Below are 18,175 nucleotides of genomic sequence, written 5' to 3' on the forward strand. Positions count from 1 at the left end.
ACCGTGTTGTTTATAAGCTGAAGCAGTTTGACAGGTGGGTTTCTAAAAGGAGCCGTTCTGCTCGCAAACTGTCCTGCCCCCTCGAATGTGACAACACAGCGTTCTTCAGTCCAAGTGACATTACAGAAGAAGTCCAGGAATCCAGATCTTGCGTCATCCTGCCTGGCCAAGCCTGTGATATCGCTGAGTACAAACTGTTAGCGTCATCCTCATCCCCTACCAAGGAAGTTGGAGATGTGCAAAAGATCCATCATGTTCACCGAAGGACCCCCACCCCCCAGGCCATGAGTGAAATATTGGTTAGTCATCATTAGCTCAGATGTTCTCCAACTAACATGCTTTTCCAACATTGAACACCAAATAACTCTTCCTTTTTGTCTTTAACTGTTCAGTCACACAAGAGCGACACAAGAGACCAGACAGAGGAATCAGCAGTGAGAAAGCACATTTATCCCTTTTAAGAGGAATGAGGGCAATTCTGAGACCTGTGGGATGATTAAAACCTATTTCCTCCAGCTTTATTGTCAAGCAAAAACTGGTATTGATTTTTTTGTCAGTAAACAGCATCATTAATCTATGAATTTCATTGTAGTTATTGTGGTTCTATTAGTAGTCCAGCAAATCAGTGTATAACCCAAGGGTGCCCAATTTTTTGTCTTAGGGGGCCAAAGTGCAATGTTTGTGTTGGGCTGAAAGCCACGTAGGTTTCAAATCACATTCTTACAACTATATTTTGTAAACTTACACAGTATTTTGTAACTAAAATGCTTTAAAATACAGTTGTAAAAGTAACATAAGAATGTAATAAGTTAAAACGTTCTCTCATTTGGCTAGGGGGTGGGATTAGGATAACTGTCTGGCAGGCCAAATTAAACGTCCCAATGAGTAGATGATGTTAGGAAAACTGTGTTGCCCCTACATGATCAGTACCACAGACAATTTACTGTGTTATCATCATTTTATTCTTAGCTCCTAATATTTTGGTATTTTATTCTGAAATGAACCCCACAATTGTGATGCCACAGCTATACTGATTACTTTCACTCTCTGTGAAAGTCATCTAATCCACTTATCCTCCTGGGATATCCTACCGCTCACTGGGCAGAAGGCAGGAAACACTTTAGACAGGTCGCCAGTCCATCACAGGGTGTTTATGCTTATAGATTCAAACATGTTGTTTTATATTTTTTTTTCTCATACATTTTCAGATGATCGTTTGTTTATTGAGTGGCTGGTATTAAAGAAGCATTTCACTGAAACATTCTGCATATTTCAATCATTGAAATGTGAAAGTGGTTTGATGTGAAATGGTGCATTGCAGAGAAACGTAGACTTCTCTTTTTACAGCGGTTGTGATAAAAAACGGGGCACAAATATATCCAGATGTGTTGTGAGTTTTAAATATAATGTTGATATTGATAAAGGTAAAATAGTAGAAAAACTGATAAAATATTTTCTTTGGGTGTTACTTTGCTTTTCAACACAGTGTACCTATTTGCAAAGTCCCGTCATCAGGCAACACAAAAAAATGCCAGAGTTTTCTGTGTTTTACAGTCCTGAGTAAATAATAATAATAATAATAATAACAAAAATAAAACACAGGATTATAGTTATATTATATTATATATAATGTATATATATAAAATTTTTACTGATGGTTTTGGCTGGTCTAAGCCCAGTTTTAAACCTTATTGAAAATAGTTGCTCTCATATTAAACAGAAACTTGCTTGGCGAGCATTTCACATCAAAACACTGTGAATTACTTTGTATGCATCTTGTGCACAAATGACTACAATTGAGTTATAGAGAAAGTTTTGAAAAATGGGTGGAATTCCCCTTTAAGAACCAGAACGCGTTTGGTATTTTGGGTGTCGCATCTGGCGCGCCGTACGTGTTAACTGTCAAATATGTTGGTGAAGTTGGATTAGAAGGTGCAGCGCCGAAACAGAAATCCCATTTTTTGTGTTACTGGTGAGACTGAGTTACATTTAAATTGTGTACAGAATGTATTCGTTAATATCCGAATGGCTCATGACATTTAAATGAATTATAATCGGCCTATCGACTGACACAAGATAAGGTTTAGGCAGTAGGTTAGCCAACCCTGGTTAGCTAACGCTAGTCCACAGGCTAAAGTAAGCTAACGTAACGGAATGGTTAAGCAAGCAAGGCAGCTTTCATTTTTACACCGTGAAATATCTGCTCATTTGTTTGGCAAAGACAGACCAGTTCGCTACAAGTAACCCTTCGTTATAAGTTTGCCGTTAGCTCGCTTAGTCCATCTAGTATGAAGGTGTCGCAGTGTCGAAATAGTTGTTAGGAGCCGAATTTCTAGACTAGTTATTCCTCCCCGCTTATAGTTGGCATGCATTTAGCTAAGACTGCATGTCTGTTCGCTCGGATTTGGACGTACAGCTTATTATATTGCGAGTTCCTTGTTTAACACCGCTGACTGACGGGCTGCTCTCAAGAACCACGCATTTAGGTCATATAGGTTGCTGTGTATTTTTATGCTGTCCTCTGCTGCAATATTGATATTTCGCTGTGGGTGAGCGACACGGTCAGTGAGTTGTGTGTAGAACCATTTCATGTTCAAATGGAGAAATGGTTCTTCAGATTGATAGAGAATGTGTTGTATTTGGTTTTGAAAATGGTTCTATATAGCTCGAAAAACAGCCCCTCAGTTGGTATGATGTGAAGTCCATAGCAATAGAAGAACCCTTTTTGGTGCCACGTAGAACCATTCTGAAAAAGGTTCTGTATGGAACCATATATAATACATTCTCCATGCATCTGAAGAACCATGTCATGATGCAAAGAACTGTCTAAGCATGCAGTGGTTCTAGATAGAAGACATGGTTTTAAATAGAACCATTCCCTTTACTAAAGGGACCCTGCATATATTTTAAGATTGTAGGGATGCAGCCCATCCAGTAGTTCCCAGAATTTGTGCGTCCAGTAAAGACATTAATTCAGTTGAGACCCAAACTATCCAGGAATCTAAGCATTTTGGTATGTTAGTATTTATTCTTGATTATTTAATGTAAGGGAATAAAGGATCTATCCATAACAACATAGACATGCAAACTGTTGGATGTTCTGCCTCTCTGCATAAATGTAGGAGTTAATCCCATGTCGTATAGTGAAAGGATTCCAAATATGACACTGTGATGGGACCAAGCTTAGTGAAATGATCAGATTGCTAAAACAGATTAATTTACTAAACAGTAAGTACTTTCGAAACTTAAGATATTCAGTCTGTTATTTAGTAGTAGTGGTATTTCACATATAGTTTCAAAGGCACTAAATCTGTTTTTCAGTGTCCATCTGAGCAGGATGCGAAGGGGTAATACATTGCTATAAGTGGATAATAGATCACGTGACATTAGAGTACTTGGGCCTCTCTCCACATGGCCGATAGACAACCAGAGCAACGTACTGATTTTTTGTGTCCTGCATCTGAATTTTTATTGCTCTTCGCATCAGAAGGCAGCTTTCTGTGTTTGGATTGGTGAACCATGGGCAACACCAGTGACAGAGTCTCCGGTGACCGCCATGGGGCCAAGAGCCATCGCTCAGACAGCGGTGGAAGCCACAAAGACCATGAACCGAGCAAGATGGTAGACAGTACAGATGACCCTAATATCTTTAACACACATGGACCTGATACAAAGGTATGGAAACCTGTGGCACTGACTTTAATATATGCTGTAGGAGGTCAACAGGTAACTGGATTCATTCTTGATTGTAGGCCTAGAACAACTGTTTCAAGATTGGAGCAGCAAGCTGTTTACCCAGACATAAAGATTTGTCCAGGTGTAAAACATTTAGAATACTTAGAAAACTGAAAATGTCTGGAAAACTGCCTCCTAGCTATGGGAGGCAAATCCTGCCAAAAAGGAAATGAAAATGAAAATAATAAAGTGTAAATGCAAACCTCTTTTTGCCATTTCTTTTTCCAAACATCCATGCAAATGTCCTAACAAAATTGAAAATGGAATGAAATGCCTTCATTTGTAATTTCATTTTTCACCTGAGCGTGAGTCGTTTGTGACAAAAATAAAAATAAATTGAAAACAGCTATTTGTCATTTCATGATATTTGTGCAGATGTTTGGAAAAAGAAATGGCAAAAAGAGGTTTGCATTTACACTTTATTATTTTCATTTTCATTTCCTTTTTGGGTGGATTTGCCTCCCATATCTAGCATCTAGCTAAAGTTCATAGGTAACCAGTGTTGAAATGAGGCTTTGAGAGTTAATTCCACACCACCTCCATACAGGGCTGAAATTAGTAAAGTGGGGCTGTAACTAAGGATTATTTCTGTATTTATTTATCTGTCATCTATTATTTGTTTAATCCACAAATCGAACCATTCTGCCTTCATCAGTTTAGTCTTACTTCCCCATCATTCAGGTTCTGTCTGTGTGACAACCAATTTATTCTTTTACAGAGCAGCAATACACTAGAAACCATTTTGCTTCCTATGCAGTTTATTGGAATGAGCGTGTATGTCATATGAACTATGTGTGTCACTATAGAGAGCTTTTTTTGTTTTTAATTAAATGTTTTCGGTATTGTTGACGACCTTGTCAGCTAGCCGTTGCAGCCATAGAATAAAGCCTGTGTGTTTCTCCAGGCTCAAGGAGAGAAGGACTTTCCTCCGGATTTAGATGACTTGGTAAAAACAGGCCCACAGGCACGTCCTACAGTTATTCGTTGGGGAGGAGGGGGAAAAGAGGTCTACATTGCAGGCTCCTTCAACAACTGGAGCACCAAGATCCCACTCAATAAAAGGTAATGGTTCTAAACATCCCCAGAGACCTAAAGTCAGTTATTGAATTGTATTGAGTAGTCAATTACAATTAATTACGATTTCAAAACTGTGCAGGCAGATAGAGCAGGATGGTATCCTTTTAAAACAGTGACAGAACTTCATATGATCAGGTTAGTAAAACGGTAACACTCATGTCTTGTCTTGTTTCTTTTTGTTCTGTTTTTCCTCACAAAAAAGTCATAATGACTTTGTTGCCATCCTGGACTTGCCTGAGGGAGAGCACCAGTATAAGTTCTTTGTTGATGGGCAGTGGGTTCATGACTCATCTGAGGTAAATGATGCTCTGATTGGATTGTAGTCATATTATTGGATAAGCTCATTGTTAATACCTTTACATATATCTGTGTAATATTGTAATGCTTATTTAGAGCTCTATCAGGAAATTAAAAATATGTGTCCTTATTTAAAAATGTAGAATTTCCTAAGCATTGGAATTATGTACAATTTGTTCAGTTCATTTGTGGTGTAAAAACATCATGGTACAAATGGAAACCAGGTTAATTAAGTCAAGTTCTGCTCACCAGCCGGTGGTAACAAGTCAGATGGGCACCATCAATAACCTGATCCAGGTGAAGAAATCTGACTTTGAGGTCTTTGATGCGCTGCAGGTGGACTCACTTGAGTGCTCTGATACTTCTGGTAAGAGTGGTTAATCCTACTAAGCATTCCTTCTACCCAGCAGTAAGAAGTTGTTATACAACAAATGCACATGAGTAAGTTTAAACTACCAGAAGCTTTGATTTCTTCACAAATATGTTTGCCTGTACATGTTGCAAGATCATTTTCTCTGAGCAAATCATGTAAAAATGAAAGCATAGAAGCAGAGTTTGCTGCTTTATTAGCAACCATATGGAATATGTTCTTCCACAAGCAAGCTAAGATCTAACATGATGTAATTTCCTGTTTAGATCTGTCCAGCTCCCCACCTGGTCCTTATGGACAGGAGGTATACATGTTCCGACCAGAGGAACGTTTCAAATCCCCGCCCATCCTCCCCCCTCACCTCCTCCAAGTCATCCTCAACAAAGACACCAACATATCAGTGAGTTATTGTAATGGTTGTCACTTTAGGAAGCTCATTCCAGGACATGGTTTACAGTGCTATAAATATAAATATTTTTTAGTAAATTAACTAAATTAATACGGGGTAGGTTTATGTTATTGACAGTATCGATTAAATGAAAATGATTAACCATAAAATAAACAATCATTCCACCACTGCTATCTTTAAAAAAGTGGTGAATTAAATAGATTTTCAGAAATTTCTGCATATTAAGATAGTCATTCAGAGTGGCCAGAATTGGGATGTTATCTGGTTGTTGTTTTTTTTAAATCAGTTATTACTTCTATTAAAAACTGTAAATAACATAAACTGTTCACAGTAGGAACTGGATGTCCACCTGAAAGCTCCTTCACAGAAAGTTATTACATGAATATGTTGTTTTGCAGTAGTTTTGGGAAGATTTTGACCTAAAACGTTTTTTTTAATCCATCCATGGTGGAGAGGTACACAAAAGGTGTTACAAATTAAAACATATTTTTAAAATAATTTCAAATTAAATAATTGAAAAATTAACAATAAGGAATTTTTTTTGTTTACCACTATTTTACCATTATTAACATTACATATAAGAACTCAGAAGACATAAGTATGTTCACTTGTGGTTAAGGAAGGTAAATAAAGTGGCTGTGTTTGTTTTGTAGACGTGGTTTCCTATCACCACCGTAAAGAAATCTGTGTTTCTTTACAATAACCCATTTCACACCAAACCGCTCTGAATGACTTAACAGAATTATGAGTGAATTATGCAGAAAATCTGAAAAGTCGACGGAATTGACCTTTTTAATTTTATTTAATTTACAGTAGCTAACAATTCCTATTTGAACTGTGCACATGAGGGTGCTATGCTCAGTTGAAAACAGTGACCAAATGGACCATACTGTAAGCCAGCATCCGCAAGCAAAAGAACAGGCAACTTATTTTGGCAATGTTCTCAGAGACAAAGTGTGATGCAAGGTGATGTGAGGAAATCACACATGGTTGTGCAAAGTTTTACAGAAGGATGTGACGGACTGTGACTACTGAGGTACATTGAGCTATAGCTAGCCATGATCACGTTCATTTTAACTTGGGCTGGTAGGCAGTGATAATTATAACTTTAAAAGTTTCAGTAGCTCATCATTATATATTTGTCATTTCATCAACTTTTTACTTTTTGGGCATATAATCATTAACATATAGTTGTCAGGCCATTGATTTAGATCAAGACAGGTTGTTATGTAGAGTGTGTTTAATACAGTTTGGATTGTTTACTTTAAAAAAAAAAAAAAAAAACTCCTTTTGCCTGGCCGACCTATCAGTATTACATTAAACGGTTCATACAAGGAACATTTTTAATAGTGCGCATTCAGTTGATGTGTATGCTCATAAATATGCCTATATCAAGTATTTTACAGTGCTTTCAAATATTTAATTGCCAGCCAGTGCCAGCTGGTCAAAACAATTTGAATTCATAGTATCAAATCAAATCACATTTATTGTCACATCACATTTACATAGATGGAAAGTGAGGGAAAATCTTGGGCGCATAGCCCCCTTATAAAATTTAAATACAAAAAATATCTAAATATCTAAGAGGAAAAAGATATAGTTTTCTTACTTATATAAATCAAAGATATAATTATTTGCTTCTTATGCTTTTTTTTGCCTAATTTTATAAGTCCATTTACTCTTTGCTTTCTATTCAAATTTCATGATGAACAGACTAATATAAAGTTTTCCATAATTACATTAACTGGTCCAAAATGACATTTAATTTATTTATTTAGCAAGCAAGCAAAAAGCAAGCTAAATGTATTTATATAGTGCTTTTTACAACAGATGTTGTCACAAAGCAGCTTTACAGAACAATCAGAATTACAGAAAGAAAAGAAAAGAAGAGAAAATCCGGGTCCAAGCCCCCATGAGCAAGCCAGTGGCGATGGTGTCAAGGAAAAACTCCCTAAAGAGGAAGAAACCTTGAGAGGAGCCAAGACTCAGAAGGACCCATCCTCCTACGGTCGACACCAGATAGCAAACATTATTAGTATAAAGTATTATAGTACAAAGTGGGAAAAAGAAAAGCAGTGGTTAGCATGATTAATTCATGATTATGCAGCAGCAGCATCTTTAAAAGTTAAAAATGCTTTTTCCTTCTTCTGTAAAGTTAGAAGATTTTGTTCTGACAGCAATGATATGCTGTTCTATTTAGTAGTGCATTAAAATGAGAAATGCTAAAGCAGTGCTGCTGCAGTTAGTAATTCATAAACAATTCATAAGGTTCTATCAGGCTATAAAGCCATTACGTACATACATTCATTATGTGTACGAAGCAGGAATGTACTATTAGTAACATTTGCCCTTTTTATGTTTTCCAACATTCATTCCATGCTGATGTTGAAACAAACCACTGTCTTTAATCTGCCTACAGTGTGATCCAGCTCTGCTGCCTGAACCCAACCATGTGATGCTCAACCATCTATATGCACTGTCAATAAAGGTATAGGACATCTCAAACAATCTGTATGAAATCTGTACAAAAGCAAATTAGGTAACAGCTGCATAAGAAATAACATCACACTGTCTCCCTCACTGAATTTTTCTCTTTCTCTTGTTTTTTCCTAGGATGGCGTGATGGTCCTCAGTGCGACTCACAGATATAAGAAGAAGTATGTCACGTCTCTGCTGTACAAGCCTATATAAACCTGGTTGCCTGGCTGGGGGCCGGGCAGCATGCCTGTACTGTAGTCTCTCTATACTGCTCCATCGAGCTGAGATGGCACTGCACACCCACTTTACAGTGATTCTGACGACTGCTGATGCTCATTCACACACTCGAGGAGTGAGTCAGTGTCTGTGTGTGGATTCGTGTGTGTGTGTGTGTGTGTGTGTGTGTGTGTGTGTGTGTGTGTGCTGTCTCTGTAGGCACCTGCGTAAGGACTATTGAACTGTATGTAACCACTCAAGTGCACCATTAAGTGATTACAATCATAAACATTTGAGTTTATTTGAGATAATCTTCTGTAAAGCTTTGGGCAATATAATGTATTTTTAAAGAAGACTAAAGCAAACAGACATACTGGCAGGTTTTAATTCATATGTCCAGCAACCATGTTAACCATGTTTATGACTGAGACTGAGACGTTTATGTGCATTGAATGCCATTTTATTAGCTTGTTTGCGTTTGTGTCTTATTTATTTAAACAAGAGATTATTGCATGATGGAGTGTTTGCAGGTTAACAATAAAGGGTTTTCTGTATATATTTATTAAGTAGTAGGTCAAGACAAAATAGGAAGAAGGTCTCTGTGTTACAGGCTGAGCTGTGACGTTTGGAGTGGGCCTGAGGGATGGTGGCAAAGAGCAACATACTGCAACTTGGCAGTCACCAAAACAATATTAAAGGAACAATTTGCCAAAAAAGTCAAACTTCCACAATTTTCTCATTATCCCAAATGTGTGAGATTCCCAGTAATAGCCTGTTTAGTAATATTTGGTGTAGGGCTGCACGAAATGGAAAATGGCTAGTACTGCTTTATCCATTTTAACCTACAGACTATGCATTTTAACACAGCTCTGGCAGTAGGTATAAGTATAAGCTATGAGCTAAGAGTAATGACTTTGGTTTATTGGTTTGTAATTGACTGTTTAGCTGAATGGTTAAGTGGCTTGCTTTCCACTTAAGAGCAGGATTTAAGCCCAGACCACTTGGGGACTGTGCAAGTGAGGGGATTTGATCCTTTCATCATCACAAACCAAAATGGTGTGTTTATTGTGGAAAAACATGATTTATCGTGCAGCCCTAGTTCAAAATCCAAGGCTTGCATCTGTAGTTTTTGCACTGGACCTGTGATGCTAATGTAGCTAACAAGAAATGGAAGCATATACTCACCTTTGCCTGTGCAAATTGCTGTTATCTCAAATACACTTATGTGGTTTCTGACACTGGGCATACAGTTACCTCTTAAAGTTGACGTAAGTACATTGCATGGGGAATAAAAAACCAGTAACAGCAGCCATGTTCAAGCCTGAATTTAGGGTAAGGGGAAAATTGTGTACATTTGATCTTTCTGTGAACTGTTCCTTTACATATTAGATCAAGACTGAACATGTAGAGATGTGAATTCTGTTTGGTATGATGTGTTGAAAGCAAGAAATTGGAAATGATATTGAGATGGCTGGCTGCGTCAGTAGTCTTGTCTGTGGTGAGCGTCTGCATGCCATTGCCTTTCACTGCGATTGCGTAAGCACTTTAACCATGTTTTCACTGTGAGGTTCAGACAGAGAGCTTTCAGTTTGTTGAATTGAGTGGAATTGAATATTCTTTATTGTCCCTGATGGGAATTTTTTTCAACTATGCAGTGGACAAATCTAGTACTGTAGTCTCCAATTGGACAACTTCACTTTCTTTAATGTGATAGCCTGGTTGTGACTCTGAAGTGTTTTCATGTATTTATTTGTGCTGTTTTTGCAAAACAGGAATGTATTATTAGTAATATTTGCTGTTTTTATGTTTTCCAACATGCTGGTTTACTCTACTGTGGTGATGATCAAGATGCTGTTTTTTTAATGGAGGCTACAAGACCTTCAGTATGAAAAGGTGTGTTTGGTCTTGGTTAAAGAGCAACAGGTGATCATAGGTCAAATTTCTTGGTACTCGAAACTTGTGTGGAGGTTTCTATCACATTTAACTTGTTGAGATTGATGGGGTTTTATATTGATATTTGATGGCACTGTTTTAAGCTTGTGATTGTATACGCCTCGCTAGTTTGAATTGTTGTGTGCAATGTTTCCCTCCAAAGATGTAGCAGAATTGTCGATTTTGGACAGTCCCAGATTGAAAGGTTGCTATAGCAACACAAGTAACGTTTGAGGTGTGGTCCCTTCCGAAAAAAATCCAAACACTTGAATTTAGCTTGAAAGCTTTGTTGTATCTCTTATTTACAGCAATGCAGCATCTTTTGTTAAGCCATGCATTTAATGATACTGTACTTTTGTTTGCAAATAAAAGGGATACAGTCTGATGCTGAGATTTTGTGTCTTGTGCTCTGTGTGCATGATGATTTTACGCATTTGGTACCTACCTTAGGACACGGGTCAGCAACCCAAATGTTAAGAAGAGCCATTTTGTCCTTAAAAAAAAAAAATCAAACCACCTTGGGAGCCACAACCAAATGTCTGTTTTTCTATCTTGGCTGTAAATATGTCTCAGTATGTGCTAATGTCCTAGTATAGGCTAATGGGGGGGGGGGGTTGGGTGCTGGAGCCTATCCCAGCAGTCTTCGGGCAGAAGGCAGGATACACCCTGGACAGGTCATACACTATTATATTAATAATAATTATATATATATTTTTATATATATATATATATATATATATATATAATGTGTGTGTGTGTGTGTGTGTGTGTGTGTGTGTGTGTGTGTATATAAAATGTTATTATATATTTGTTATATAATTATATTTAAATATTAACAAAATGCAGACTTTTTAAAGCTGTAGCTCAGTTATAGCTGCTTTTCTTGCATTTCTGGCACGAACCTTTGTAGAATAGTTTCTCAACGTTTGATTTTTTCACCTTAAATGGTGCCTGAGGCACGAGAATGTAACTGGTGAAACGGGAGAACTCAAAACAAGATGCTGGTGACGTTTTAGTATTTGACAGTTTATCATTTCAGACTAAACGTATCAGGAAACCAGCTGGAGTAATTATAAATGCAAATAAGTCCATTCGTCTCCAAATTATCAATGTTGGTCTGAAATCTTTCTCTTTGCCTTTTTTGTTAGGTAATAGTTGTCATTCATTAAACAATCGTTTATTGTTAAACATTATTATTAACAGAGCTTTATTTTACTGCAAAGGACTATTATTTTATACCTAAAAACAGGGCAGTTAACCACCACATTGTTTTCTTGACCCCCTGCCCAATAATTCTGGGTTCAGTCCAGAGAATTACTGTTTTCTAAGGCTTAGTCATTGGAAATGCTTAAAATACAAATCTGCTGCTGGGTTACTGCATTATTCCCATTATTTTAAGAAATATACAATCTGTAGTTTCCAAACTTAAAGTTTGACATCTAATAATACATCTGTGCTTATTCAGATCGAAAGACATCTTCACATTGAACTCAAGACAAGGGCTCCCAAAGCATCTGTGACTTTTTATTGCATCACACAAACACCAGTATCCATTGCAACAAATCAGCCTTCAGTCATTATATACACATCGTACAGTTTTTGGAACCATCAATTCTTTACATTTCTTTGTGGCTGGTTACAGCATTTGTCCAACTGATCGCTTCAAACATGGGCATTGCTTACACTCACTAAACTGTCTTGTCTTTTCCTCTTTTGCAAATGGCTTGACTTTGGTATTCTTCAAAATCTTTCCTTTAACAAGTCCTTGGGTGATTCACAAAATTTCAATTAGTGAAATAAGCCAGAAATGGGGAAAACCCCACCTATTCTACTTGAAGTGCTTTACCCATTTATTTTTGTTCTCAGTAAAATTACTCATGGACCAAATAGTGCAGAGTGCAAACAAGGCCAGACCAGCGGCTGGTATTTACTATGACAAGCAACAAGCAGCAGGCTAGCATAAAGATTTGCTGCAAAGAACTACTTACACTGGTTATCTGGCTTGAAGGCAAGCAAAGGCTAGAACTTTGTAAGGGGCTTTGAAAGACACTACATTACAAACCTTGGGGCAAGGCATCTCTATCCTGGTTTTGTGTAAACCAGCATTACTAGCATTGTAATTAGCCAAGTGTCATACACTTTAGCATTTACTGGCTAACAGACAGTCTCAGATAGCCGAACACTGCAGCAGAAAATTGTTCCAAATGAAGGATTAATTTTTTTTTTGCTATTGCACAGCTACCCAGATACTGAACCTTTGCATATATAGCAAGTGTTTAACATAGTGAACCACACAATAATGATACTGTGATAAAAAGCGAGTTATATACAGCGCTAAAAATCAAGCAAACAGCAGAAACATACAAGCAGCTAAGGAACACAATGAACTGTGCCTGGCTACTTGATTGTGGCATCAGCAGGCTAATATTGGTCCCACCAGGTCCTTGCCAAAGTTTGTTACCACTATTCCAGCATAAATGGAGAATGACGTGTAGTTCATGAGGAGAATGCTATATGATCAACCACTCAATGCCCATTTCCAACTTTTTTACTCAACATCTGGAGCCATCTGACCTAACAAATGCATCAAAAACCACAATATAGTTTGGTCCTGTCACCTAATTCATATACAATCAATTTAAATGCTTACACATTTAAAAAGAAATCTGATCCAGTATTTTCACTTGACATCTTTAGCTCATCTCTGAGACTTTCCTAAAATGTCATGACAACGTCATGATTGCTTAAGAGTTCAACCAAGATGTTTAAATGGCACTATTTGAGGATTCATGCTGACCATTTTAGACAAAAATCAGATCCCCTCAATCAATGGCACAGATAAGGTAAAACCAAAGGGACACTAGGAGTTCAAACTTTGGCAAGTATTGGTGAACCTCACCTTACAACACAACACAAAAGGTGCTATTTTTCCTTTTCTTTACCTCCACCATGCAAAATACTGTCCCAGAATATCATCAGTAGTATTAAAGAATGATAATAGTGATTAATACTCGTAATATTGCACTGACGGTCTTTTAGCTTTATACAATACATACTCAAATCCAGTGTGGGTGAAAGCTGGCGCAACTGCATTCAGTGACCAATGTCTTTATTGCACATGCTCATGGGAATCTCTCCAAAAGACGGTCAACAACTGCCCCCGCTGGCAATTTTCAGACAATACTAAGTCAGTGCTAAATTCACTAAACTGTAACGCCTTTTTCGTCCACCATGCTCTTTGTTAGTAAACTCGGAGCTAGCCGTGGCATGCTTTTGTCTATTGGCATATCCATGCTCCGCCTACAAATGCATTGTTTTGCAGCAACCTTTGCTAGACTGGACAGGAAAACTCCAGCATAATGAAACAGCTCAAAAATATAAACATTTTGAGAGCGTCAATGATGTTAATCAACATCAGTGTAATTTTTTGTTGTATACTTTGGCTAATTATAGCATGGTGGCAAATTGATTGTTTCCAACCTGCCTGGATGTTTAGCTATGACAGCACAGTCCACCTTGGTAGCAGGACAGACACAACTGTATGTAGCAAATCAAACTAAACTCTTTCAGCTGAATGGCATTTCTACTAATGTTCTGCAAAGCTTTTAAAGAACACATTTGTGGGCGGAGCATAGACATGTCAGTTGCTGATTGAGCCTTTAACATAGGCTTTGATTTGTTCAGTGCTTAAGGAGCCAAAAGGCTCTCAAATAAGGTGTGGCTTTGTAGTGTTTCTTTGCCTAAAATCCCTGAGTTTCTCAAGGGGATTCGCCGGCAGTATGTTCAGCTGCATAAATGAAATCTCCACCAGTAACGGCCACCTTCCAATTTCTTTCCTTTGGCAGCAGTTGTTTTTTTTGTTTGTTTTTTTTTTAAAGAAGACATTGGTTCTGTATGTGTCATGTGTATTAGTAACGTGTCTCACAAATGCTGAACTAACATGCAACTACACTTCTGAACCGCCCGCAGGTTGCCATGGCGAGGAACACATTCTATGGCAACCAGGACGCACACTGCAACATCCGTTCAGAGGCTTCTTCTGTTCCACAAGGCAAAAGTACAGTTTGATAAGAGTCTTTTTTTTAATCAAAGGAAAGGAAAGCAGGAGGTAGGAGAAGAAAAGAGAAGATGAGAGGATAGGACAGGGGAAGAGAAGAAAGGAAAGGAAGAGAACAGTAGAGAGCAGAAAAGAACAGAGGTTATTAGGATAAGGCAGGGTGTTGGAGAGGTGTTGTTTGTCTTGGCTGGTTCAGACCGCTTGCAGAAGGCACTCCCTGCCCCGCTTTTTAGGGAGCCGCGGACTGGCTGTTTCCATGGCGATTTCGGGGGTCACGCCACCCCAATCAGAAGACCCTGGGTAGGCACCTTTGAGGACTTTACCTGGACAGGAAGCAACAAGAGAGAAAAAAGAAATGCTCAAACGACGGTGCTGAAAAAGGCTAAAGTTTTAAGGTTAGCCCGGTAAAGTCTGTCACCCTGTTAAAAGAAACTGCATCATCTTTTGTTATGTTTTAAGTTTGTTAATACACACTAGATTTGAGCTTCACACAGTCATAACATGTTGTGTGTTTGAGCTGATGTGCTATTATTTAGCTTTCATTTCTGTGAAGAAATTGTAGTGTAGAATCACCCGTCTGTTAGTCTGTTAACAGAAATGAGCAGCTTTGTGTTTATGACTGCACCTGGCATTAGAAATGAATGCAGTAGAAAGCAGCAATGAATGGGAGATGGACAATTTAAAATGGTTTTAGAAAACTGCATTTAGAACCCATGTCAGATTTTTAGGGGTGAACATTGTGTTGTTTGCAATAAGCAAGTGATATCTACAGTAATATGCAAAATTACATATTTTGTTGATTTGAAAATATGTACAAATCCTCTGCAGAGATCACACCTCTGCACATTTTAATGCATGAATACTGTTTATTTGCTCAACATAACTAAAACTGGAAAATTAAACAGAAAATGTGGCCTGTGCAAAGGTTAAGGCATATTTTATGTTTAGTTATTTTTCTCACTGTGGGAAAAAATAGTTTGCTGAAAAATGCCACATTTAAAGCAGCACTATGTAAGACTGCGTAAGATTTTTTTGTTTAAATTAAAAGACATAGAATTGCTGAGTCATTTAAAGCCTGAAATAACTATTTAAGAGACCAAGGCATCAGGAAAGATTTTAAAGACGTTTTTGGACCACGTCATACGTCTTTACATATTAAATCACATGGACAAAAAAAGAAGGTCCAGCTTGATGTTTTGGTTTCATGTGCAAAATTAACATCATACTAGAACATCATAATGAAGATACTACGACAACAGCAGATAATTCAGATAATTCAAGTGTTGCCCAAGTTCTCTTTTAATATTTTTTCAACACGCTCATAAACATCAGCCTCAGCCACTTGAGGAAAAGGATCATAAGCACAACCAACGTTACAAAATATTCTTATGCATGTTGCATGCAATTACAGATTTCCACCAGAGTGGAGGAAATCTCCAAATGGTACATAGTGCAGCTTATGGTTTGTTCTCTGTAGAAGATGTTCACTTACTTTCTCTAAGAAAATCAACAAAACGTAACTTGACCAACTTCTTGTATATGACTGCAAGTGCTACATTTTCCAGCATTCTAGTTCACATTTCAGTGACCCCTGTATAGCTTTACTTTACTGGAGGCTAAATTATGTGCATCTTTAGAATCCTGCTCCATCAGCGTTATAACACACATATGAATATTCATTTTTGGGATGCGAGACAGCACAAGCAGTGAATCCAGCTTTTATGCTATAATTATATTTGTGATATCATATAGTGGCAGAACCTGAAGTGATTTCCAAGCAAATACATGAATAAATAAATGTTTAAAAGCAAAATAAATTAAAAGTTCTCTTCTGTAAATGTATCATGATGCCAAACCCAAAATATGCAATATATCATGAAAATTGGGCATCATTACACTTCTGCTATTCTGGCTCTGTCCCAGGTTCATTTACATCATGAGCTGTTCTTTTCTCCTGTTCTTCCCTCAGTCATATAGTAAATATTCATGTCATAACCTGATTGGGTTCTTTTTGACCAAGGATCAGGCTAAACAGCCAGCTGACTCCAGTTACTTAATAATATGAGACAGAGCTGACAGGAAGAGGAAGTGATGTCATGGGGGAGCAGTGAAGTCAAACAGAGCACAAGCACAGGCAGAAGGATGCACACGGCACAGCACGGCGCAGACCAGACCGTTACCATGGCAAAGGGAGGAAGAGGAGCAGCTTAAAGAGGAAATCCTGAGCTCGTTCTTCTGGTTTCATTCAGTGGAGAGAGAGGGAGAGAAAGAGAGAGAGTGCAACAAAGAAAGGAGGAGCAAGAGACACACAAAGTGAGGACAGGGACAAAGGACAGCAGGGCCTCTTTCATGCATACAGGGATCTAAACACGTAACACTGATACAGAACAGAAGTGAATCTATGGGCTGAATTAAAGGGGTTAAATCCTCACCTCAAGATTGGCTCTGGCTTTTTTCAGCACGTCTCGAGTCCTGGACACTGATGTGGAAAAAAGGCACCATTAGTCACTACATTGTGCACAATAAGCAATATGTGTGCCAAAATAGTTTCAGTGGCGATTTTGCTCAGCAGGGGTGTAAACGTCTATTCAACTACGGAGGCACAATAATATCAGCCCTTAGAGCTTTTCTCAGAGGCACACTCCAAACACAGTGTTATGAGAAAAAAAGAAAAACTGGCAAGATGGCTGCGCAAGTGACCAAAGAAACCCACAAATGTGAAAATTTTCTTCATTTAAAAAAACGATAACCATTGTATTATCTTAGGTAAATATTTAACAGACACTAAGCTTAACATGAAAACTGGTTTAACCCTAACCCATTTAAATTCAGTAATGAGTTAACCTGAGCTTACTAAACACATATCTAAAAAACTATAAGTGTAGTAGTAATGAATTCAAATGAATTGTGGTGGAATCTAAAATTTCATTATACATTTAATCTCCTAAAGAACTGTAAATGACTCAAATCACTTGAAAGAGATTTACACCCCTGCTGCTGCGTGCGGTGCAGTGATGACTGACGCTGGCTGACGATGAAAGTCTCCATGCTCTCTTTAGTGCGGCTGGTGCTCCTCAGCCTTTGAATGGTGTTCTGCAGAACCTCCTCCTGTTCCGCTATCTTCAAACGCAGAGACTGGATCTCCTCTTTCATAGATTGCTCCTGCTTACACAAACGTGCACTGTCAGTCATAGGGGGTTCACTGAGTTATCTGCTTGTGCCTTTTATGTCTTAAACCAGGGGTCAGCAACCCAAAAAATAAACCTGGGAGTCACATTTTATGTCCATTTTACCATCTTGGCTGTAAATATGTCTCAGTATGTCCTGATGTAGTAGTATAGGCTAAAAATATAAATGAAAACGCAGACTTACTTTGCCCTGCTTTAAGCTTTAGCTCAGCTATAGCTGCTTTTCTTGCATCTCCAGCAGGAAACTTTTCCGAAAAAGTGGAGTAGTTTATTGTAAAACGCCTTTTAATGTTTGATTTTTTACGAGGCTGAAGTCAGCTTCATTCACCAGTTTTGTGTTCAAATTTTCCTATACAACCTTAAATGGTGCCTGAGGCACCAGGATGTAACTGCTGCACTATTTAAGGTAGAATGGG

At 38.0% G+C, this 18,175-nt stretch overlaps 2 protein-coding genes across 10 annotated transcripts in view; one reads left to right on the plus strand and one right to left on the minus strand.

Moving 5' to 3' along the window:
• The first annotated feature begins 1,870 nt into the window (after positions 1 to 1,870).
• On the plus strand, positions 1,871 to 10,905 carry prkab2 (protein kinase, AMP-activated, beta 2 non-catalytic subunit). 3 transcript variants are annotated; one of them, XM_017707435.2, is made up of 8 exons: positions 1,871 to 1,972; positions 3,488 to 3,675; positions 4,640 to 4,797; positions 5,015 to 5,108; positions 5,362 to 5,476; positions 5,746 to 5,879; positions 8,308 to 8,376; positions 8,502 to 10,905. In XM_017707435.2, exons 2-8 carry the CDS (start codon positions 3,520 to 3,522, stop codon positions 8,577 to 8,579), a joined length of 804 nt encoding a protein of 267 aa, XP_017562924.1. In that variant the 5' UTR covers positions 1,871 to 1,972; positions 3,488 to 3,519; the 3' UTR covers positions 8,580 to 10,905. The 3 variants fall into 3 exon arrangements, with proteins under 3 accessions (XP_017562924.1, XP_017562926.1, XP_017562927.1); XM_017707437.2 differs by having other exon boundaries at positions 1,895 to 1,972; positions 3,491 to 3,675; XM_017707438.2 differs by lacking the exon at positions 1,871 to 1,972 and adding an exon at positions 2,067 to 2,561.
• A 1,112-nt stretch (positions 10,906 to 12,017) lies between these two features.
• Positions 12,018 to 18,175, minus strand: part of LOC108433094 (myomegalin-like) — a 90,039-nt gene continuing 83,881 nt past the window's right edge. For 6 of the 7 annotated variants that reach the window (XM_037531122.1, XM_037531117.1, XM_017707430.2 and 3 more), the window contains 4 exons: positions 17,595 to 17,733; positions 17,004 to 17,050; positions 16,752 to 16,806; positions 12,018 to 14,894 (listed from right to left, as the gene is read on the minus strand). In XM_037531122.1, the coding sequence (XP_037387019.1) occupies positions 14,764 to 14,894; positions 16,752 to 16,806; positions 17,004 to 17,050; positions 17,595 to 17,733 (372 nt within the window). In that variant the 3' untranslated portion in view covers positions 12,018 to 14,763. The remainder of the gene's footprint in view (positions 14,895 to 16,751; positions 16,807 to 17,003; positions 17,051 to 17,594; positions 17,734 to 18,175) is intronic. The other variant, XM_037531120.1, reaches the window with a different exon arrangement.

The sequence above is a fragment of the Pygocentrus nattereri genome, chromosome 19, assembly GCF_015220715.1.
Source record: "Pygocentrus nattereri isolate fPygNat1 chromosome 19, fPygNat1.pri, whole genome shotgun sequence".
NCBI classification, from domain to species: Eukaryota; Metazoa; Chordata; class Actinopteri; order Characiformes; family Serrasalmidae; genus Pygocentrus; species Pygocentrus nattereri.

Coding starts and splice junctions, on each gene's coding strand:
- prkab2 (XM_017707435.2), top strand. CDS start 3,520: ATGGGCAACACCAGTGACAGAGTCTCCGGTGACCGCCATGGGGCCAAG. Junction 5,477..5,745: donor TGAGTGCTCTGATACTTCTG/GTAAGAGTGGTT, acceptor TTTCCTGTTTAG/ATCTGTCCAGCTCCCCACCT. Junction 8,377..8,501: donor TATATGCACTGTCAATAAAG/GTATAGGACATC, acceptor GTTTTTTCCTAG/GATGGCGTGATGGTCCTCAG.